We start from the raw sequence: 24,977 nt of genomic DNA, 5'->3' as shown, positions 1-24,977 counted from the left end.
TTAAACAGCTCCAAAGCAAGAGCCAACCACGAAGCAGATATTCTACGTATGCAAAAAAATCTCCTTGCAGATGAAGAACAAACATTACAAGTGACTCGAGATCTCTCTCAGTTGTCTCTGAGCCACGCAGCAATGCAGACCAAACTAGCAGATGCAGAAGATCGGGCATACAAGGAAGAGACGCGTCTGAAGGTGAAAGATAAATTATGCAGTCTGCCATTTTGGAGTCTGATAAGTAAAAGTGGCTGGCACAATGACATCCACCGGCATGACCCTAGCTTGGGCTTCAATCATAATAAATAAGAAAGGAGTGCCAGGGGACACAAGATGCTAGGTAGCTTTGCATATAAGTCTTGTCAGAGTGCACCAGAATTAAGAATAATCATTGGGGCAGGCAGTAAGTCTGTGAGCCATAACATGTGCAAATTAGCACCATTTAGTGCTGTAGTTTTGCTCAACATAAATGAACCTTTCAATCACATATACATTCATACGCGTGGAACAGGTTATCCAAGTACAGTAAAATAGAATTTCACAAGGTGCAGTGGTACAAAACTTTGCATTGTGGAATGGGGTTACAAGGTGGCATTACCGGTTATGTTTTATCAGTTAAACATATTTTGGGCCTGGGTAAGTGTGGATCTTAATCAGAAAATATAGTGTTTAGTCCTCTTTTTTTTCCCTCTCTGGAGATAAAAATTGAGGATAGTTCAAGAGTGTTGAATCTTCATTTCATCCAGCTGATGTTGGGGTGTTAGGGAAATGGTACACCCAATTCATCTATATTTTATCATATTTGGGCATTTTATTGTTGTGTATTGCTGACATGTATTCCATTCACCACACCTCTTCTACTTTGTCTTGCACTTCATTCATTGTAGGGATCCCTCTCTGCTTCCATTTTGAACATATGAGTCTCCTTGCTACTACAAATATATGATTCATTAATCTTTGGTCTGCTTTAGTGTTACTAGGGTGGTCCGACAGTATGTCGCAGAAGAGTACTTTACTCAGAAGTGTTTATATGCTCTCCCAGTATGGGGTGATTATTGGGCAGTACCACATGAAATGTGCCAGTGTGCCTCTGTCTACATCATCTCCAACATCTGTTTGTCGTGCTTGGAAATATTGCATGGAGTTTATCTGGGGTGTTGTACCAGTTTAGTAGGATCTTTACACATTTTTCTTATAGCTCACGCATGTGGACGACTATTTGACATTCTCCCAGACTTCTTTCCATTCTTCATAGGATACAGTAGCTGAGAAATTCTCTTCCCAGTATTGCATATATGGATGCTTCGGGAAGGTGTCTGTGGGTAGAGAAAACAGTATATGTAAATGTTGGTTATCAGTTTTCTTTGTGTGGGGCCCACTTTGGCAATTTTTTCAAATGGTTTGAGTATCAGTTAAGTCCATCCATTAGTTGTCCTTCTGATGTAGTTTGAGATTTGAACTTATTGGTAATATGGTATTGTTTTAGTTTCTATCTTTTCTTGCCATGTGCGTTGGAGGGACATGGATTTTCCTGGTGGGAATCATTGGTTGCCAGTGATGGATTGTAGTAGGCTTGGTCTGGATAGAAGGGATTATTGTTTGGTGGCTCTTTTCCAGAGTGACATAGTGAACTTAAGCGAATGGAGGAGGCATCCTTCTGAGACAGAAGGATAGCAATTCTGTCCCCATATCACATTTTTCAAGTGTGTTCGAGCTTCGAGCAGTGCCCATTTGCTATATGGATTACATGTAGTCCAATGTGTGATGTGCCATAGGTGGGCTGCTAAATAATATTTCTCATCAGTATTCCTGTTGCTATGCGTGGTTTGCTGTTTGCCCAGATGAACTGGATGAGTTTGGATGAGTGGGAAGTATTTCGAATAGATACAGTAGTCGTAGGAGGATGTTCATTTTACTGCATTTATTCTGCCAAACCATGCCAGGATGCCTTGGTTCCATTTTTCCATCTCCGTTTTTTTATTTTATTATTATGTTCGGGTAGTTATGTTCATAGAGGAGATCGTATTCTTTTTTAACACGTTGTCTGAAAAAAGTGAGATTTTAAATTCAGTTTGGCTATATTTGACTCTGGTTATATCTACATTTTGTGGATGGCAATGGCCAGTGATTCAATGCACAATATGCAGAGTAGAGGGGAAAGTGGGCATCCTTGACGGTGCCTGTATGACAGTTTTACCTACAACTGACAGAGCACCATTGAGATGAACTGCAGCTGTAGGAGAGGTATATAGGACCCTGACCGCCTGTAGAAACTGGCCTCGGAATCCCATTAGCTCTAAAAATGCCAAGATGTAGCTCCAGTCCAGGCGGTCAAAGGCCTTTTCTGTGTCCAGACTCAAAATCAGTGCAGGTGTCTTCTTAGCATTGATAAGGTCTATCAGGTCCACTGCTCTCCTCGTGTTGTCACCCGCCTGTCTAGCTTTACGAGACCAACTTGGTCATCGTCTATAAGGAATGAAATAATAGCTGATAACCTGTAAGCCAGAATCTTGCTGAAGATTTTTAGATCGGAGTTAATCAATGATATTGGCCTATAATTGGCACACTCGAGAGGATCCTTCCTGGTTTTGGGATGACTGTTATATGGGAGGTGTTCATGCATCTAGGCACCGGTTCTCCCTTCAAAAAGTAATTGAATATTTTTACCAAGTGTGGAGTTAATAGGTTGTTGAAGATTTTATAATAGCAGTATGTAAAGCCATCAGGGCCTGGGGCTTTTTTCAGTGTCCATTGTATGGCCAGATCAGTTATTTCCTTGTTAAGGGCATACATAAAGTTAAAGGGTTGTTAGGGTCGGGAGGGTGTCTGGTGGTAACCAAGTGATCAATTTCTGCTTCAGGGCGTCAATAAGGGTTCTGTTCCCCTGTGAAACTTTGTTTGTGTTGTTTAGATTGTACAGCGATTGATAGTATTGGTGAAAGGTGGTCAGGATTTTGTTTGTTGTGTATTCTGTAGGTCCTTGTTTGTTTCTGATTGCTGGGATGCTTCTGGCTGATTGCTGATTTTTAAGTTTTTTAGCTAAAAAAAACTTACTTTTAATCACAAATAAATCAATCAAATCAGTTGCCAAAACACCGACTCCATGTTTGATCCTTGCCATGCAGATAATTAGATTAATAGTTCACAGATAATCCCCTGCATTATGGACTTCTGCAACCAAAACAGTGACAACAAAGGGGGAATGGAGATGGGTTGTATACTGGTATTTTGCTTTTGCAAGGACCACACATGGAACAGCTTCAGTGTCACTGTTTGCCCAGTTTAACTCAAGAAAAAACATCTTATTTTGTGTTTAAACTACACAGGCAAAAAGTATGTATGTTCAGCCTTATTTACTGCAGTCATATTGAATGAAGGATATACTGCCCCTTTAAACACTCATTTTACTTTTGTAAGCAACAGTTTATGTCATATTAAGTGGTATCTTACCAATTTTAGCAAAGTTGAATATATATATTTAAGTAAGCATTGCCCTTTTACATCTCTTACTTTGAGCTCTCGTTTCATGACGGTTTGTGTGCTGCCTGAGATCACCTGATCAGAAATGCTGCAGGTCCAATGTTAACAGTATTAAAATAAGAAAACTAGAAGTACAGATTTACAGGATATGTTATACAAAACTAAGAATCATTAAGAGCCGTTGTATGTGATTTAACTTGCAAATACTGGTCTTCAAAGATTGCTCTTGTGACAGTAGTTATGCTTGTACTCTGTTTCCCAATAAAAAAAAATTGTTAAAAAAAAAAAGAAATACTGGATTTCTAACTAACAGGAAAAAATGTGGTAGCGAAGGACAGAATTATGTCCATTAATTGGCTCATGTAACTTGTATGGTTTGTTTGGTTCGTTTTTGTGCACCGTTGTGGCCCTTAGTTTTTTAAAATGGGAAATATCTTTTGAGGATTATATATAGGTGTGAAAATGGTTTATTTACATGAAGCAGGATTTTACATATGAGTTGTTTTATGCAATATATTTTTATAGAGACCAACATTGTTCGGGGGGGGGGTAGTTTAAACAATTATTCCTGGTTAGACCACTGACTTGTAGTTTGTGTGGAGCTTTCTATACAGTCGCTCTGGACTATCATAATCAAAATTTGATGTTTACACAATGGATTTGATCGTTTAACTACATTGGAAATATTAGAGATAAAACTGCATATTTTACACTTCTATGTTTACATTATTATTAATAAATGTAAATAGCCTGAACTGGTTTTTGCACTTGATTTGCATGTAATATGACACTGGTGTTCTGCCATAACGCTTTGCATCTAAAGTTACAACCCCCAGTTCAAAACCTACTTACCTTCTTAGTTCACGCAGGGCAGCTTTCTTATCTCAAGTGATTATAATGTACTTTTGCACTGGTAACTTTTATCCCTAGGCTGCGTGCTGAATAGAGCTAGGCAGAGGAGCAGGGTCATGGCAGTTGACCCAGAAGGTAGGAAGGGGTTAAAATGGACTCATGCATAACTTGAAATGTACAATGTGCGTATGTTATGCTTTAACCTCACTGTGGTGTTTTGGGCCACTGCCTAGCCATTTTCTCTATATTTCATATAATAATGCCTATAATAATAGCCTATCAGGCTAAAAAAAATTTGTGGCAAAAAACTTCTCGCTTCTCATACTGCAGGCATAAAATGAAAGTAACTGATGTGTGTTTTGGGAAGTTCTGAAAATGTATGAATTGCATTTAGTTTTCCCTTCAATTTAGCGTTTCATAACATCACTTTCCATAAATAGCCATTAGGTGGCAGTGCTGCTTGAGCACAATTAATTTCTCTCTTTCATGCATTTATCACACCAGCTCAATTTTGAATGTTAAATCAGATTAGGTTTCTCACTTACAACATGCCATTTTTTAATGGGAAATGTAGAAATGAAAAGCATTATCAATAAAATAAGGCACGGAAAATATTCAAGTTAAAAAACAGTTTACAATACATTGCACAAATCGTGTCATCGAATTTACTGGTACAGTTTACTCCTGAAGGACATATGTAATCTCATGGAGATTGACACAAAATTAGTACAATATATGATGATATACAATCTCTGAAAAAGCACTGTGGAACATTTTGCTGTGTGGCACAGCCAGTAATTAGCCCCTGTTTGATATGCACTGAAAAATTGTGATAATCGTATTAAAAACAACCAAATTACAGGAAGGCCATCTCCCATAGACTCCATTTTAATCAAATAATTCACATTTTTTTAAAAAATGATTCCCTTTTTCTCGGTAATAATAAAACAGTACCTTGTACATGATCCCAACTAACATTTAGCGTCAGAATAGAAAAATAGAATAAGACTAGAAATGCTGTATTAATGTATACAAAATATAAACACGTACTTACTGTACTACAAGCGTAATTAAACAAATAATTTATGGTTTCAAAGTCGGCTACAGGGGGTCACCATCTTGTAACTTTGTAGTCTTTGCAAGACTAAGACTGTGCACATGCTCAGTGTTGTCTGGGCTGCATAGAGATCGTCATAAACAAAGCTGCTTGAGTTCTGCATGGCTGGGAAGTAAGGCGGGGGCTCCCCCTGCTGTTCATAAGTTTGATTGTTTCCCTGCTCAGCAGTTAAGGACCATCTGTCAATTCCTATCCACAGCAGTAAATGAATTGAGAATTTTACTGCATACAGTCAGGTTTCTTATAAAAATGGTACACACTTTTCTAATTAAAGTATATTGGAGATTGGAGAGTTTATTTTTCATTAAAGAAAGTAAAAATGGGATTTTATTTTTTTGCCTTTACGTGCCCTTTAAGGGTCAAATTGAGAATTTTTTTATGGTCAAAACTGTCAAATTCGTCTAGGGAATTATCCAAACTCCAAAAAATTCAAATTAAATTGTCAAGATTTATCATACTCTGGCCCTTTAAGAATTAGAATTTTGCTATTCGCACCTAAAACCTGCCGAATTGATGTATAAGTCAATGGGAGAGGTTCAGTGACCATTTGAAGATGTTTGTTGTCTTCCTGACATTTGAGTTTTTTACGGAGAAAAAACTTGAATTGAGCTCGGTCGAATTTTAATACAGTTAGGGGCAGATGTATGAAGGGTCGAATATCGAGGGTTAATTAACCGTCGATATTCGACTAGGAACTAAAATCGTTCGACTTCGAATATCGAAGTCGAACGATTTAGCGCAAATCCTGCGATCGAACGATCGAAGGATTATTCGTTCGATCGAACGATTAAATCCTTCGAATCGAACGATTCGAAGGATTTTAATACAACGATCGAAGGAATATCCTTCGATCAAAAAATCTCAGGCAAGACTATGGGGACCTTCCCCATAGGCTAACATTGACTTCGGTAGCTTTTAGCTGCCGAAGTAGGGGGTCGAAGTTTTTCTTAAAGAGACAGTACTTCGATTATTGAATGGTCGAATAGTCGAACGATTTTTAGTTCGAATCGTTCGATTCGAAGTCGAAGTAGTAGTCGAAGGTCGAAGTAGCCCATTCGATGGTCGAAGTAGCCCAAAAAACACTTCGAAATTCGAAGTTTTTTTAATTCGAATCCTTCACTCGAGCTTTGTAAATGTGCCCCTTAGTGTTTTTGGGTCGAGTTTTGGATATTCGATTTTTTTAATAAATAACCCCCCAATCAAATTTCGAGTAAAATCAAATTCACGTGAGTTAAAAAAAACTCACATGAATTCAAAATTCGAACCTTGATAAATGTGCCTCCCAATGAAACCTTACTAGAGGCAAAACAATCCTATTCAGTTTAATTAATATTTGAATGATTTTTAGTGGACTTAAAGTATGGTGATCCAAATTACAGAAATATCTCTTATCCAGAAAGCTCCAGGTCCCAAACATTTTGGATAGCAAGTCCCATACCTGTATTCCAAAATGATAACCTATAAATGTTTGTTTTGTTAAAATACCTTCTTCAGTAATAACATGGATGGAATTAAGAGAAAACCTGTGTCCTGTGTGTTTTTTTAAATGTTCCTCTGTACGTAGTAGAGCAGGCTCCAGGCCCCTGGAAGTGGTTATTTGCTATATTTACAATAAGGCTTTTGATTTTGTTATTGCTATTTATATATGCAAATAACTTTGTAGTGCAGTCAGTTATGATATTAAAATTGGTTTAAATTGTTATAATCCTGCTAATTTCAATTGTTTAGTCATTTAATAGATTTTAATTTCTTTCTAATTATTGCTTGAGATTAGGAGTAAAGGGATGACTTTACAGGGTGCAGAAAAAAACTCCAATATCTGACATTTTTTTAAAGGACAAAGAAAGTTAAACTAAAGTAGGCTAGAAATGTTGTACATTATGTTTTGGGCTTCTGTTACAGTCCCAGACAACCAAAGCCATTTAGCAGTAAAGATCTGTGCCTCCAAAGATGCCCCAGAAGCTCCCCATCTTCTTTTCTGCTGATTCACTGCACATGCTCCATGCTGCTGTCACTTACTGAGCTTAGGGACTCACTAGCAATATACAGTACACATAGAAAAGAAATGTCCCAATATAAGGCTGATTAGTAATTAATACAGATAATTACTACATTGCCGCACATTAACCAGTGCAATTAGCATCAGAATTTAATAATCAGCCCTGCAGCATCAGCTTATATTACAGACTGGTTGATTATTTGTGACGACCCCTAAGCTTTTCTTCTGAACAGCTGCTCAGAGCCCACTGAGCATGTGAGTGTCACAGACACTTTCCAAGATGGTGACAAGTTTGAAGTCCTGGATCATTGCTGCTATTGAGAAGCTGAAACTTTAGGCTGTACACAAAAACATGGCATTTTTAGCCATATTCATTTTTAGGGTTTAGTTCTCCTTTAACACATAAATGTCTTCCACTGTGCTCTCCTGTTTTTGTCACCTAAATCTTTAAAAACAAATCAAATTTTTACTTGTATAGCATGTAGTAAAGGGATTGTGCAATGAAAAGGCCTTTAATGCATTATATTATAAAGATTGGTCATGCGGAAGTTTCTCTGTGCTCTGTCTCCTACATTATAGTTTTTTCTGAGATATTTTCAATGTCAGTCCTGTGAACATGAAGTACTGTGGGAGTTCTTTATTAAGGATATTTAGTTTGGAGGGTCATGGCCACAAAATGAAGGGCCCAGTGACATTGGACATGCAGGACTACCCCATAAAAAACCAGGCTATTGTTCCCCAGCCTAAAATCAGATACCTATAGCTGAGTGATTGGACATTTCAGAAATTATTCTGGTCTTTAAGCAAAATATAAATATGTTTATTTTCTTACATGTTAGTTTTCTGAAGTAAGCCCATGGTATGTTGGACTACAGGGTGTGTTTTTGGTTTTTATCCAATGTCAAGAACAGCTTCTGAGAAAAGAAACAAAAATAGTAGGGGTTATGAAGTGTTGGGGATTAATTACTTCTACTTGTAATTACAGAAAAATCTGAAATGTTTTGATGTGAAAAATCTAAATATAATTTTAACACTTATACCAAACCTCCCAACTGTCCAGTTTTTCACAGAATAATCCTGATTTTGACAGCTCAGCCCGCAGTCCGGGGTTTGTTATTGAAATGTTGTTACTTTCTCTTTGATCTCATGCACTGAACAGCTAGAAAAAGATTTCAAAGTTTCTAATTGGCTTTTGGCAGAGAACCCAGAATAGTTTTACTCAGTTTAAGATAAGGAAGTCTCTTGGGAAAACGTAGCCTCACAGGCTTAAAGGGCAATTCACCTTCATTTGCAAAACTGTAATAACACATAAAAACCACAGAAATGTGTTCAAACTTTCATAACCTGCAACATTTTGTAAAATGAACATGGTAATTAGGGGGCCACACAAATGGGTTTGGCAGCAACGTAACTAGGGGCGGGCCCTATCATGGGGCATGCAGCCAGGTCCCCCTGCCCCCCTCCGTATGCCAGGAATTCGTGGAGCGCAAGCTGCCGAGGGGGCCCTGAGGGGGTGTGGGCCCTGGCCCAATTGCACCCCCTGCTCCCCTGGTAGTTACGCCACGCTCCAATCAGCCGCAAATGTTTTTGTCCCTCTTTCTGTTTCCAAAATGTTGGTTGGTATGCTTATTCTGTAGTTATCATTGGATCCTGTGGTTAAGGGGCTCTGACTGTAGTTCTGCAATACCTATAATCTACTGACACATACTTAATAGTGTTTTTTATCATAGTTTGAGATTGTGAGGTTTTTTTATACCTCAAATAAATTCACAACTCGAATGTGTGCTTATTTATGAAAAAACCTGAATGTAAAAAAACTCGCTTTAATACAATCAGTGAAAACAAACTTGAATACCTCAATTTTATCGCGTTTTCAAGCACAAACCACCGCAAAACACCTGAAAATCACAAAGGCAAAAAAATCTTCAAATGGTTAAAGGGTCTTCTGCCATTGACGTCCACAGGTTTTAGCTGGAGTATATTCTGATTTTAGAAGCTTCGGGGCATAATAAATCTTGAAAAATGCGAGTTTTATTTCGTGAAAACTCTAATTTTTGAGAAAGCACAACTCGACCTTTGATGAATAACCCCCTAAATGTTAAAAGAAAGGTTCAACTTAAACTTTATGTTTTATTAGTTCCCATCAAAGCTAGTTTTATTATTGCAGACATAAAGCAAAGTGGGCACAATTAATGGTTGATATAAACTTTGGGAAATGGCATTGACAGTATTTAGAGCTTTATGCATAACAAGTTTCTGTATAATAGATTCCATACCTGTATAACATTATTACAATGCTAGACAAATTCAGCAGTCTGTGATAATGGTAAAAGATCTAGGATCCGCTGACTGCCTAGAAGTTGGAGGTCTTTCAAATAAATAATAATAATAATTTTTTTTAATATACTCATTCCTGTTTATGTGATTTCAAAAGTTTCAGCAAATTTTCTTTATTCTGAAGACGATTCTTATTCTTATTTTCTAGAACCTGCTTGATGTCCTTAGAAAACAAATTATGGATCAAACCAGAACAAGCCAACAGATCCAGGTAAAATATGGTTAATGCACAGTAATAAGAAATGTAGGGACCCATAGGTTTTACTATGTTCCTTTGGCTTTAAATCCCTACCCTTCCGTATTCCCTAGTTACTAGGCAAAAGTCCATGTATCTAGTTTAAGTATTTCACTATCAGTTATTGGCCAAAGGGTGTAATGACCACTTCTATATAGTGTTTGAAAGGAGTGACCTCTTCCTCTTTGGCTGCTGGTGTCCTTACCTACTGGTTGTGCTCATTGAGCCTGGGTACACCAAGGCCCAGTAAAGCCACCGCCCTAAAGGGACCAGTACCTTTAGAGATTAAGTCGAAGACCAGGAAACCCCGTGAACGAGGTTAACAAGCACAGGGTATATTCTTTAATAGACTCTCTAGGAGAGTAAGATAGACAGCTCATATAGAAAGAGCAGTTGTGTGCTCCATCAAAGATAATAGCGGGGAGTAGCTTCCCACAAGGCTTCCTTGTATGCTTTTAGTGCAGGGACCACAGCGTATTGGGTGTTAGGCTAGACTTCTTCTCCCTAACCACTCCACTGGATGGGATCCGGACCATTGCCTGAGGGAATTGATGTACAATTGACTATTTGACTTATGGGAGTGACATCTGTAATTGCTGTATCATCCTCCTCTATCTACCCTCCTCTGTGACTTGTTACACCATCCTCATACGTTAGTAAGCCTGAGGTCAATACTTGTTGCTCTTGTACAATAAATCCATCTGTTATTTCATCAAAAGAACCTCCTGGCGTCCAATCAATCTATTTTTATGTACAGTAGCCTGTGTGTTGTAGTTACGCTACACCGTAAAGAGATAGCTTCCACTTAGCGAAGGCCCTGATACTGATATGTGATTCCAATGTAACCCATGCTCATTACCATTTAGCTGGACATTAACTATCTGTGGTCTGTATAGCCCAGATAAACGTTACAGAAACATGGGATTTTTTTTATTGCTTCAGGTATTTTTGTTATATTTATACATTTTTAGCAGAAATATTAATGTGCATTTTCATGCCTAACTGACCTAAAATAGTTCCACGATTGGTAAATTATTAGAGATATAATCACAATAGGTAAATACATTAAAACTATCTATGCTCAAGGATCTCACCGATTCTTATAGGCTGGGCCTCAAAAACTTGTGCTAACCTATTCTTTTAGTTAAAACATACTGTATCTATGGGTTTTCTAACCTGTCACCTGTAACCTTTCCTAACCTGTCATTTTTTGGTTTTGCTGAGCAGAGGAGAACCTGGTTAAACAAATTACCAGCGCTCAGATAAGTCCTCTACATAATGATGTGTTCCTTATGTCAAACCTTAAAGAGATTCTGTCATGATTTTTATGAAGTATTTTTTATTTCTAAATTACATTGTTTACACTGCAAATAATTCACTCTACAAAAATGTTTTTTTAAGTTGTAATATTGGTACGTAGGCTGCAGGTCAGGGTTTGTATATACTATAGCTTATTATCTCTCTTTGTTTATAGGGAGAGAAGAAAGATTGAGTTTTGTATAAAAAAAATTCCCATCAGTGCTTTATAATGGCAAAAAATTAGAAAACTATATTTTATTACTACATAAAATAAATTTCCAAAACAAGTCCAAGTTTTTTAGCTTAGATGTACTGCCCCTTTAACTTTTGATTCATTGCAGATGGATGTAAGTAACTTTGTCACTTGTATTTGTATCTGGTTGCAAATTCTCTTAATCGTCGGCATTGTACATAAATAGTATTTATGGTGACCTTTCTCCTTTAACACTGAAAGATAAATGAGCTATTATAAAATGTCTATAAAAGGTTGGGATGAATATACTGATAGAAAAGGTTTTTTTTAGTTATTTGTTTTCCTATTAACATGAAAAATATATGACATACATGTCTAGGGAGACTTAATAGACATTATACCAGGGGCAGATTTATCAAGGAATTTTTGAGTTTTTTTATGGTCAAAACGGTCAAATTCAACTAGGTAGTTATTCAAATTCGATTTGTGTTTTTTGAAAAATTCGAATTAGATGTATCATACTCTGGCCCCTTAAGAATTCAAATTCGACTTTTCGCCACCTAAAACCTGCCGAATTACTGTTTAAGTCAATGGGAGAGGTCCAGGGATCAATGGAGTTGTTTGTAGTCTTCCTGACATTTGAGTTCTTGAAATTCGAATTGAATTTGTTTGTTTTTTAATAAATTTCGATTGGTCGAATTTTGAGTTCATGGGAGTTTATGGGAGTTTTAAAAAACTCACATGAATTGATATTTCGACCCTTGATAAATGTTCCTCCGATAATCATATACAGTAACTGACATTTGTAACCAGCATCCATGGTATATGGGGGGCAGAGGTGGGTGCTAAATTGGATCTGCCACCTCGGCAGCAGCAGGACCAGAAGCCACTTTATACAACGATTTGCTTTAAACAATGCTTGTTTCATTTATTTGCATTCGTGCACGCATTAACATTTTGAACTTTTTATAATCAGGCACAGATTACAGCAATTATGGCAGAAATGCAACAAAGAAAAAAAGAAAGTGAGACGATTAGAAAAGAACTAGGAAAAACTGCCAAAGAGGTTGAAGAACTTACTACTGACTTGGAGTCCAAAATCCATAAATTAAGAAATCTGCACAATATAAAGTCTGAGGTACTGTTTTTTTTTTTTTGCTCCAGAATAAAGTCTTAAAGGGTAATAAAGCAGGTATTAATATATAGAGTACATTCGTTGGATCTATTATCCGGGATACTTGGGACCTGACGTTTCCCAGTTAAGGGGTCTTTACGTACTATGGATCACCATATCTTAAGTCTGCTAACAAGCATTAAAGGAATTGTTCAGAGTAAAAATAAAAACTGGGTAAATAGATGTAAATGGCTGTGCAAAATATTTTTTTTTCAATATAGTTAGTTAGGCAAAAATGTAATGTATATAAGGCTGGAGTGACCTGAGGTTTTAACATAATAGCCAGACCACTACTTGCTGCTTTGCAGCTGTCTAATTGGTTATCATTCAGTAACCAATCAGTGATTTGAGGGGGGTGCTTCGCCAATGAGGCAAGTTGAGGCTGTTGCCTCAGGCAGCAGCGCCCCACTAGGTGCAAGAGGCAGCAAAAATGCTGCTCCTGGTACTTTAAGAGCAACGGGGGGCAACAGCGGAGGGGCCAGGATCACCCCTGCATATGGATCATAAGAGTTTGCTTTTGAATCTGACCTGCATGTGAAGCAAACTAACTGAACTAACGAAGAGTTAGAGAGATGTAAAGCAGGAAGTTGGGTTCTGGCTTTTATATTAGACATCCATTCATCCTTTAGAGATTACATTTTTGGCTAACTATATTAGAATATTTTTTTATTTATCCAGTTTTTATTTTTACACTGAACTGTTCCTTTAAAGATTAAATAAACCCAATAGGCTTGTTTTGCCACTAAATAGATTTATGCAGTGTAGTTACCATCTAGTACAAGGTACTGTTTTATTATTACATAAGGAAAGAAATCCTTTTTAAAAATTAGAATTATTTGATTAAAAGGGACTCTATGGGGCAAATTCACTAAGATTCGTAGTTGCGCCAGGCGTAACTTTGCCGCACTTCGCCACACTAAGCCAGGCGTAGTTTCGCCAGCGCTTCGCAAATTCACTAAAATCCGAAGTTGCGCTCAGGGGTAGTGTAAGGTTGCGAAGTTGCGCTAGCGTTGATTCGCTAAGTGAAGCGAAGTTACGCTAGCGAAGGCCAATTTGCATATGGCGCCAAATTCAATTTCAATGGAGGAATACGTATCAGCACTACAAATGCCTATAAAACCTTCAAAACATCAAATAAAAATTTTATTTTGCCCTACACATGTGCCCACTGTATAGGGTGAGTCAGGAAATGTAGGGGGGAAGGAGGGGAGCCCAAAAAATTTTTCGATCTTTTTCAGCCTATCACCCATAATGTAGAAAACACGCCAGCGTTTTTTGGGACTTAGAAAAAATGTTGACTTTTTTTGAAGCAATCCCTATCTACTCTATTGCGCTTCGCCTGGTCTGAGGTGGCGAAGGAAGTCTAGTGTAAAAGGTAGCATTCAGTACACTGCCCGCGTTAGTGAATTTGCGTAGTTACGTCCGTAGCGAAACTTCGCCAGGCGTAAGGGTGCGAAGTTACACTGGCGAATCTACGCCAGCGTTCGTTAGTGTATTTGCGCAGTAACGAAAATGCCAAACGCTAGCGAAGTAACGCTAGCGTTCGGCGCTTCGGCGCTTAGTGAATTTGCCCCTATGAATCACCACTCATGATTTGCATGAGTGGTGCTTTTTAAAAAAAATAAAAAATCGGTAGGAAAGTAACACTCCATATAAATCAACTGGATCTGACTGCTTAGAATAGTTAAATCACCACTCATGATTTGCAAAGTGATGGGCGAATCTGACCTGTTTCGTTTCACCAAAAATTTGAGAAACGGCAGAAAACCACACAACTTCTTTTTTTACTATGCATTTTTCATGCCAAAATGCAGTATAATATTTGCTAATCCCTAACTGGCACAATCAAAAGGAGTCCATTTCAAATCAGTTTTTTGCATAATTAGAGAAAATACTATTCTAAACAAGTTTCAAATATTAATTTTAAAAAAATGTCCCTGCTTTTAAAGATATTTTTTAAACGTAATTGCAATTGAAAGAAGTATCTGATATTGTGATATGGCTCCCAAATCGGTTGATTTTTTCAAGTTATTGCCTGAAAACCCCAGAATTTTTCTGATTATTGTATGTAACCCAATGCAGACCAGGATATCTTCAAATTGGAAAAGGGACTTCTATAGGATCTTGATAGGTTTAAGATGTAGTATTTTCAGATTCAGGCTTTAAGCAGCATCGTATAATAAATATCGAAAAATTTGATTTTTTTTCCCTCAAAAAATTAGAGTTTTCCCCTTTAAAATCCCGACCTTTGAAAATGATGAGTACAATGCAATAGAGTTTTTTTCACAGTTTTATTCTGTTGAGGTTTTAATATTCAAAGATCAAAAACATTAAGCAGATGTAGATTAAGTAAACAGGAGTTAACACACGGGACCTGTTATTTTGAATATTTTGACCTGGGAATTTCTGCACAAGGGATCATTCTGTAATTGGCTGTTCATACCTTAAGTCTACTAGAAAATCATTTAAATATGAAATATTTAATGATTTAATGATCAGTAGCTAGGCTGACCTGATAGGGAACTGAAGCCTGGCTTTGCTTGTGTGACTGTGAATGGCTGTCCCTCTCTTACTGTGCTTCTGGCAGGGACCATTAGGACACGGCCACCCATCATTTAAAAACACGGAGAGGGACCAGAGAACATCTATGGGGAGCTTTAATAAAGGGGCACTTTTGATCGTTTTTAGCCCAAAGTAAAACAAACAACATATAGTATTCATTATTGCCTACAAAATTAAAGCTTTTTTTGTTTATTCTATATATCTCCTTTAAGGATTAATTATATTTTAGTTTGGATCAAGTACAAAGTACAATTTAATTATTACAGAGAAAGGGAAGTCATTTTTAAAAATGTGGACTATTTGGATAAAATGGATCCCATAACTGTATTTCACACAGCCTGTTTATAATTAATAGGAAGGTAAATCAATGAGCAATATTGGATAACTTGAATATTTATGCATTCTAATCAATAAAAAAATCTTGTCAACTGATTTTGGAATATTTGTAACCCATAAAATAAAATAAGTGGCAACTGGGGAACTCTTTATGGGAACAAAATCCAGTGAGGGAACTGTGGAAAAGCTTTGATAAATGACCCTGAATGTAAATGTTATTTCAGTTCTGGAGAAAAGTAGTGGACAATTTTTAGAATTATAGTAAAAGTCATAAATGTGGCAGAAGAACGTTTTACCAGTTAGAACAGTCGGACCTTTTATACATATGCCCTTTTTTGTGTGGTGTTCTTCAGCAGGATCATCAATGCTTTTTTCATACTACATTACCCTACATTAAGGGGCACATTTACTTACAGTAGCTCGAGTAAAGGATTAGAATTGGCTATTTCGACCTTCGACTTTGAATCGAATGATTCGAACTAAAAATTGTTCGACTATTCGACCATTCGATAGTTGAAGTACTGTCTCTTTAAAAAAAACTTCGACCACCTACTTCGCCACCTAAAACCTACCGAGCACCAATGTTAGCCTATGGGGAAAGTCCCCGTAGGCTTTCCTAGCTTTTTTTGATTGAAGGAAAATTGTTATATCGATGAATTAAAAACCTTCGAATTGTTCGATTCGTAGGATTTAATCGTTTAATCGAACGAATTGCGGTAAATCCTTCGACTTCGATATTCGAGGTCGAAGGATTTTACTTTGACGGTCGAATATCGAGGGTTAATTAACCCTCGATATTCGACCAATAGTAAATGTGCCCCTAAAGGTTGCAAGACTGAACCCATCTTTCCTGGAACCAATGCCATCCACTGTAGACTAACATGGTCTTTTAGCTGCTAGCACTATACAACAAAGCACTTAAGATAGAGATGGACAGTACATACCCTGCAGAACTAAGAAGTAAAATATACTCAGCACTTTCAAATAGTAAAAGATGATGTATGTTATGAACTATGTAACCAACTCAAATATAAAAGTTTAATAAACAACATTTATTTTTAGTGTAAGCTAATGCTAGCAGTGTCATTGAGTAATGTTGTAAACCCTTCCCTTAGTGAAATATAGAAGTAAAAAGTGACAAAGATCACATTATTAGTCTCGGAGAGCAAAGGGGTGGGGAATAAGGTATATGTCTCTGTCGTAAGCTGTACAGTCTGTTTATTCCTCACATGTTTAAATGGTTATTCAGATGATGATTTTTTTTTTATTTTTAAAATCAGTTGCTTTGTTGATGGAGACCTAACTCACAACAATTAAATAACTACTATAATATTTTATAATGTAGAATTGTTGTGTTATTAGGTAGTCACACAGGTTTTCCATTTGAAGTTATGGACAATATATCCCCCCAAGCCCTTGAAAACTGAAAGCTCTCACTTTTACTGACAGGCATAAGTGAGAAAACTATATATATATATATATATATATATATATATATATATATATATATATATATATATATATATATATATATATATATATATACGTATATATGAAGACAAATGACCAGCAACACCAAGATGTTTCGTGAATAATTCAAGTGTATTAGAAAATCACATGTAGAGCCGACGTGACGTTTCGGTCCACTCAGGGACCTTTCTCAAGGCCTTGAGAAAGGTCCCTGAGTGGACCGAAACGTCCCGGAGTGCTGCCCACATAAAGAGCGGAGTGCTGCCCACATGGACTTGAACTGGAGATTTTTTAATATGGCTAATTATAAAAGTCTACACATTTTTTAAAATTATCATCTGTATGAATCCCAGAATAGATTCTGTAAATAATAAAACTGTAATGCTCTGCATTAAAGGAGAAGGAAAGCCCCAGGGCGCAAAACCCCTCCCCCCTCCCCTGTGTTGCCCCCCTCCCTCTTCCCCCTGGCCTACCTGTCCCCCTGGGCAAATGCCCCTAACTTGTTACTCACCCCTCTGCGCAGGTCCTGTCCACGGAGTTCGCAGTCGCCATCTTCTCCCACGCGCGTCTTCTTCTTGCTCTGACCGGCGTCTTCTGGCGCATGCGCAGTAGGAACGGGTACCGGTACAGCTCTATTGCGCATGCGCCGAATGTCACGAAGTGAAATCGGAAAACTTCGTGACATTCGGCGCATGCGCAATAGAGCTGTACCGGTACCTGTTCCTACTGCGCATGCGCCAGAAGACGCCGGTCAGAGCAGGAAGAAAACGCGCGTGGGAGAAGATGGCGACTGTGAACTCCGTGGACAGGACCTGCGCAGAGGGGTGAGTAACAAGTTAGGGGCATTTGCCCAGGGGGACAGGTAGGCCAGGGGGGAGGAGGGAGGGGGGGCATCACAGGGGAGGGGGGGAGGGGTTTTGCGCCCTGGGGCTTTCCTTCTCCTTTAAGACTCTGAGATATTAAAGGAGAATTCAACCCCTTCGGCACTAAAATCCCTCCCCTATGTTTCCCCCCCCATGTTCGCCGTGCGCTCTTCTTCCTGTATTCGCTGGCATTTGGTGGCGCATGCGCAGTAGAGGGATTTTTCGGTAAGGATCTACTGTGCATGCGCCGAAAGTCACAAAGTTTACGATTTCTTTTTTCGGAAACTTCGTGACTTTCGGGCACATGTGCAGTAGATCCTTACCGTAAATCCCTCTACTGCGCATGCACCACCAAATGCTGGCGAATACAGGAAGAAGAGCACATGGGCAAACATGGCTGCCGTGAACTCAACAGGAGAGGGACTGCATGGAGGGGTCAGTAACAAGTTAGGGACATTTGCTCGGGTGGGAGGTAGGGAGGGGGGAAACACAGGGGAGGTGGAGGGATTTTAGCGCCAACGGGGTTGAATTCTCCTTTAAGGAAACAGCATCAATCGGTCAGCTATATTGAAAGGCAGAGTTTTTCTTGAACAAGGAAAAAAGTTTTTATTTCACAATCATTTTTTTTTCTTAACCTGAATCAGAAAAACTTATGTTAATATGCAAAAAAAGGCCTTTATTGTTGTAGTTTCAGCATGTTTGATCCACCCACAGATCAGTCAGAAGAATAGTAACAGTAATTACAGTACTTGTGTCCAACTCCAAACAAGCTCTTTGCACTGACCCTTCTGCCGAATGTAGTGGTAATTTCAGGATTCCAACAAATGAATCACACACAAAGGTTATTTTAGTGCCAAGTATCCTGACTCTGAAGATGTGAGCCACAACTTTTGCTACCATGATAATGCGCAATTGTGCTAGGCATGCCTCACTGCTTTGTATGTATAACTTTTTAAATGCTACTAGGAGACTCTGAGATATTAAAGGAGAATTCAACCCCTTCGGCACTAAAATCCCTCCCCTATGTTTCCCCCCCCATGTTCGCCGTGCGCTCTTCTTCCTGTATTCGCTGGCATTTGGTGGCGCATGCGCAGTAGAGGGATTTTTCGGTAAGGATCTACTGTGCATGCGCCGAAAGTCACAAAGTTTACGATTTCTTTTTTCGGAAACTTCGTGACTTTCGGGCACATGTGCAGTAGATCCTTACCGTAAATCCCTCTACTGCGCATGCACCACCAAATGCTGGCGAATACAGGAAGAAGAGCACATGGGCAAACATGGCTGCCGTGAACTCAACAGGAGAGGGACTGCATGGAGGGGTCAGTAACAAGTTAGGGACATTTGCTCGGGTGGGAGGTAGGGAGGGGGGAAACACAGGGGAGGTGGAGGGATTTTAGCGCCAACGGGGTTGAATTCTCCTTTAAGGAAACAGCATCAATCGGTCAGCTATATTGAAAGGCAGAGTTTTTCTTGAACAAGGAAAAAAGTTTTTATTTCACAATCATTTTTTTTTCTTAACCTGAATCAGAAAAACTTATGTTAATATGCAAAAAAAGGCCTTTATTGTTGTAGTTTCAGCATGTTTGATCCACCCACAGATCAGTCAGAAGAATAGTAACAGTAATTACAGTACTTGTGTCCAACTCCAAACAAGCTCTTTGCACTGACCCTTCTGCCGAATGTAGTGGTAATTTCAGGATTCCAACAAATGAATCACACACAAAGGTTATTTTAGTGCCAAGTATCCTGACTCTGAAGATGTGAGCCACAACTTTTGCTACCATGATAATGCGCAATTGTGCTAGGCATGCCTCACTGCTTTGTATGTATAACTTTTTAAATGCTACTAGGATACACAGAGTTGTACAATTTTACTTATAAAGAAAAGTACACACAGGGAGGACAAACATTTTAATCAAGGTAAAGAGAGTTTTTTGTGGTAAGAAACACAATAGGAAGTATTCCCTAAGTAAGGGGCAAAAGTGCACAAAGGTTTTGTAACAACCACGTTATCAGGAACCTTGTTCAGCGGTGGTACCTTCGGACGCCCTGTGGGTTCCGGTGTTCACTGATGCCCTTTTGGGGCCCCAGGCTTTCTGCTGTGTAAGAAGTCCGTAAAGTAAGTACCGGCAAGGATTTAGAGAAGACGTAGTCAGAGTCAGGCAAAAAGTTCAAGGCAGGCGGCAGGAATTGTAGTCACAGGTCAGGCATAAGTGAAAACCAGGAATTTGAAATCAGAATCGGCAGGGACAGATAAACTGGAACCACCTTGGGCAATTTCCAAAATGGAGACTGGCCTTTTAAGGAGTATTTGGGCGCCAAAGTTTGAATTTCGGCGCCAGCCAATGATGTCATGATGCTTGGCGTCACGACGCAAGCGTCAAGATGCAGAACCCGGAAGTGCGCGCCTGCGCATGGACCTGGAAGGAAAGACGCGCTGGGAGGTAAGAGATCGACCTTGATCTCCTGGCAAGTCATACAGGTTTGCCACAATTAGGCTGGATTTCGGGAAATCATGCATTAAAAAACATGCCAATTTGCATCTGAAATTGCACACTGCACTTGTCATTGTGAATGAGCCCTTGTGCCTTTTAAAACACCCTTCTGTTAAACTGTTCGGCAATGTGGCTTGAGTTTTTTTGTATATAGATGATATAGTTTTATTGATTGTGCTAAATATTATTTGTAAATTAGGAACAGTCCAAAGGATCCACAGGATATTGTGCATCCCTAGTTCTCAGTTTTTCTTCTTTCCTTCTGCATCTTATTTGAACTTCTAGTTAATGTCTATAGTAAATATTAAGTGTTCTTAGCTTGTACTTAGATGCTGTGTGTACTGTATGTATTAATTTATACTTTATGGATATTATCCTACATATAATTTTGTGTTACAAAGCTATATAGCATCCTTAGGCAGTTGTTATAATTTAAACTCTTTTTTTCTCTTTCTTCTCCAGAAGAAGAAACATTTACTACAGAAAAAGCAGGATTCCAAAGAGAAATACAATGTAACAAGTCAGCAACTAGGACACAAAAGGGACACCTTGAAACAACAATTAAGCGATACACAGGTGAAAAATCTGGCATAATATTACATTTCAGTCTCATGGGAACAGTCCATTTCTATACAGCTGCCCTAGATGTATATTGTCGTTTTCATGTCATTTGTTCGGTCTAGATTTCAAGTGGGTAAAATAAAAGAAAAATTGACACTGGGGCCACTAGAGAGACTGCTTTTCTGTTCACTTGCTAAACTAGAGCAGGTTGCTTGAGGGCTTTAGGAAATGATAGAAAAATCAATACAGAAAAGAAAAGATTTCACATAGAATGGAAATTGCCTGCTTATTACACTTTTGCTCAGCAGATGGCACCTGTTTGTAAATGATGGTAACCACTTTTTTCTTCATCAGATTGTATCAGCTTCTAAACTGAAGCATTGTGAACAAACACACACACACACACACACACACATATATATATATATATATATATATATATATATATATATATATATATATATATCATGCACTAAATAATATGACCATGAGTTTTACTTTGTGTTGACCTATAGACAAATGCAAGACTAAATCTATTAATTAAAATTTTTTAAATTGAAGATACTTCATTAGAAGGTAGGGATGTGATGCTGCTTCCTAAGGCTAGAAGTTGTATGTCACACAATAGAAAGATGCCTAGGTGCCAGGCCTGGAATTTCAAGTATACAGAGGCCTAAACAGCCCCTCCAGCAGCTCACTAAATAGTGATATCTTACAGCAGCCCCTCTGACATTTGCCAGTCTGAGCCTGCCAGGTGCTGCATGTACTCATTTCTGATTCCTTTTTCATGTCTTGGGTTTAATTATTATACGCACTAGAGCCATATTTAGGGGCAGATTTATCAGTGTGAAATGAAAGCTCACTACAGTAACATTCCCCCACTCTCTATTCATTCTTATGGGATTTTGTAGAGGTATATTCATCAATGGGTGAGAGTTAAGAGTTCACATTTGGTAAATATGACTCTTTCTGATCTGCTATTGATTCCCGATTCTCTCAGGTTGTTCCGTTTAAGTTAAATGTAGATATTAACATTGGATTAACTTCTCATCTGCTGATTTGACTGAGCAGATTATTCTGTGATTTGGTTATACATATGGATGATTTGCGGGACATCAATGTGGAAAGGTTTTTGGTGGATCATGGGTGTGTCCTAGATATAATGATGCATGCCTGTGGTAAATTAATGATGTGTCCAGGTATGGAGTTTGATTAGTCATTTTTAACATCCTGCCTGGAGTTGAACCAGGGACCTGGTGTTCCTGTTCTGGCTGCAGGACTTCTTCCTTGGTCCTCTCTTTATAAGACCTGGTGGCATCCAAGTAGCGGAGGGCCCCTCCCGAAGTGAAAGGCGGCAGTTATAGGCAGAAGGGTAAGCCCAGGCCAGAACCTTGGGGTTTGCTCTGGGTTTGGGACACCATTGTAACAGGGGCCCTGATACTAAAGGGCACTAAAGGGTCTCAGATTAGGGGAGGGCCGTAATAACTGATAACTATTGAGCACTATGATTTTTGATGGTGGGCCTGAATAGTTACATAGCTTTTGAATTCTGCCACTAGGTTGAGCAGAGAAACACCAAGAAGACTCTTATAACTTTGGAACAACTTACCCCCATAGAGCACTTAAAGTCTAAATCCAACAGCTTTGATTCATGTAACCCCCAATTAAAATACATTTTTTAACCAAAACAGGAGACTTTTGATTAAAACAAACAAGACCAGGAATGGACCAGGAAATGTCCCAGTGGGCCCCACTGTAGGGCAATTCCCATCAGCTCTCTTATTTCTGCATTAAAGCCATGTCCTGTCAATGCCTTTTTCTTCAATTTAATAGCTAATGATTCTTAAACGGGCAGCATATGCTTTCAACATTATTTCAATGAAAGTCACTTTCTTATGAGCATAGTAAAAACAAATCACCAATCCACTGAGTAGCCCTTAGTATAACAACCCCCTTCTTCCTCCAGCTGCAGCCAGTCAGACTGTGAGATAAGGAATATTTACAGAGGGCTTCTCAGTTACCTAGGACATTGATTTGACTGTGCTTTGCTGAACAGGAAGTAAATTGAGCAAGAAAAACAAAAAACATATTCATCTATTATATATTTAGCTCAAGCTTTGTTCATTTAAGTATTTTAAAAAAGGGATATGTTGCCCTGGAGGTCAAAGTCTGTGCGGGGCCCTATGAGGCTCAGTCTGACACTAACAACAGTAACAAAAAACATTATAGTGTCCATTTAAATAGGATTAATCTGTTTACAAGAGAATTTGAAAGCTTAGGAGAATAAATGAGAATGACCGATGAACAAAAAGAAAGAATTGGAATTGATTTTTTATTACCTATTCTTTTCTTCCAGGACCAGCTTTCCCAGGTTTCTGAGCAAATAAAAAATACCATGGAAAACACAGATAAATTGCTTTTACTAGCAGAAGATTTAATAAAGTATGGAATTATAATTGAAAATGCAAAGAGGTTGACTACAGAGTCAGTCACAAAGTTACGGTAAGAAATTTGGTGTCTCATTCCTTGAAAAATTTTAGAAAATGCATATTTTTGTGCCCAGAGATTGCCCATTGCATAAGCAATGCTTTACTTCTTTGTGGCTGTTAATACATTTAAATGCATCGAATACAGGATTTGGACATTTTTCAGCAGGACTTGGATTTGGCCAAAACCAAGTGTCTAGTCAAGCTAAATCCTTAAAATCACATGACTTTTTGGCACATGAACAAAAGAAATGAGATTTTTGAAAAATTTTAACTCTTCCTAACTTTAAGAGGCAGATTTATCAAAGGTCGAAGTGAAAATTCGAATTAAAAAGATTCGAATTTCGAGCTAATTGTTGTGTACTTCGACTAGGGAATAGTCCAAATTCGAATTTCGAAATTTATCATGTACTGTCTCTTTATAAATTCGACTTCGACAATTTGCCATCTAAAACGTGCCGAATTGCAGTTTTAGCATATGGAGGACCTCCTAGAACCTATTTGGTGGCAAATTTCTAAAGGGCGTAGTGGCTAACACTAGTGAAAATTCGCCAGCGTGACGTCATTTTGCCACTTCGCTGTTTTACTAACGGTTGCTGGCGTAAATTTGCTAGCGAAGTGGACCTACTCTAGCGCTACTTTGCACCCTTACGCCAGGCGAAGTTGTGCTCTGGCGAAGGGATGTAACTACGCTATTTCACTAAGCTGCGGATTTTCGTGAACGTTATCTCTTGCGCCAGGCTTTACTTCGCCACCTCAGACCAGGCGAAGTGCAATACAGTAGATAGGGATGGTCCAAAAAAAAGTTACTTTTTATAGGGTGATAGGCTGAAAAAGATCAACATTTTTTTTAGGGTACCCTCCTTCCCCCCCCTAAATTTGATAACATATGGCACCTAAACTATATTGTAGGCACATGTGTAGGGCATTAGAACACATTTATTAAGGTTCCCTGGCCTTGTGTAGTGTAATGTGTTTCTGCTGCATATATGGCCATTGTACTTTAACTTCTCAAACGATCGGTAACTTGTGAGCAACTTTGGATCTTCGTGAATTTGCTTTGATTCGTACGATTTGAATTCGATCAAAAACTGAACTATTCGATCGTAAACTGACCTATTCATAGTTACATAGTTACATAGTTAAATTGGGTTGAAAAAAGACAAAGTCCATCAAGTTCAACCCCTCCAAATGAAAACCCAGCAAACATACACACACCCCTCCCTACTTTTAATTAAATTCTATATACCCATACCTATACTAACTATAGAGCTTAGTATCACAATAGCCTAAAATCATCCAAGCCATTCTTAAAGGCATTAACTGAATCAGCCATCACATCATCACCCGGCAGTGCATTCCACAATCTCACTGTCCTGACTGTGAAGAACCCCCTACGTTGCTTCAAATGAAAGTTCTTTTCTTCTAGTCTAAAGGGGTGGCCTCTGGTACGGTGATCCACTTTATGGGTAAAAAGGTCCCCTGCTATTTGTCTATAATGTCCTCTAATGTACTTGTAAAGTG

General features: G+C 38.4%; 1 protein-coding gene across 2 annotated transcripts in view; it reads left to right on the top strand.

The window, feature by feature from the left end:
• Positions 1-24,977, top strand: part of LOC108719236 (coiled-coil domain-containing protein 178) — a 170,071-nt gene that overhangs the window by 30,212 nt on the left and 114,882 nt on the right. For both annotated transcript variants that reach the window (XM_041566415.1, XM_018267969.2), the window contains exons 12-16: positions 9-192; positions 9,928-9,990; positions 12,483-12,644; positions 20,869-20,982; positions 23,324-23,469. In XM_041566415.1, the coding sequence (XP_041422349.1) occupies positions 9-192; positions 9,928-9,990; positions 12,483-12,644; positions 20,869-20,982; positions 23,324-23,469 (669 nt within the window). The remainder of the gene's footprint in view (positions 1-8; positions 193-9,927; positions 9,991-12,482; positions 12,645-20,868; positions 20,983-23,323; positions 23,470-24,977) is intronic.

This window comes from Xenopus laevis, chromosome 6L (assembly GCF_017654675.1).
Source record: "Xenopus laevis strain J_2021 chromosome 6L, Xenopus_laevis_v10.1, whole genome shotgun sequence".
In the NCBI taxonomy this organism is placed as follows: Eukaryota; Metazoa; Chordata; class Amphibia; order Anura; family Pipidae; genus Xenopus; species Xenopus laevis.
Note: the sequence above shows the minus strand (reverse complement) of the source record. Positions and strands in the feature narration are given on the sequence as shown.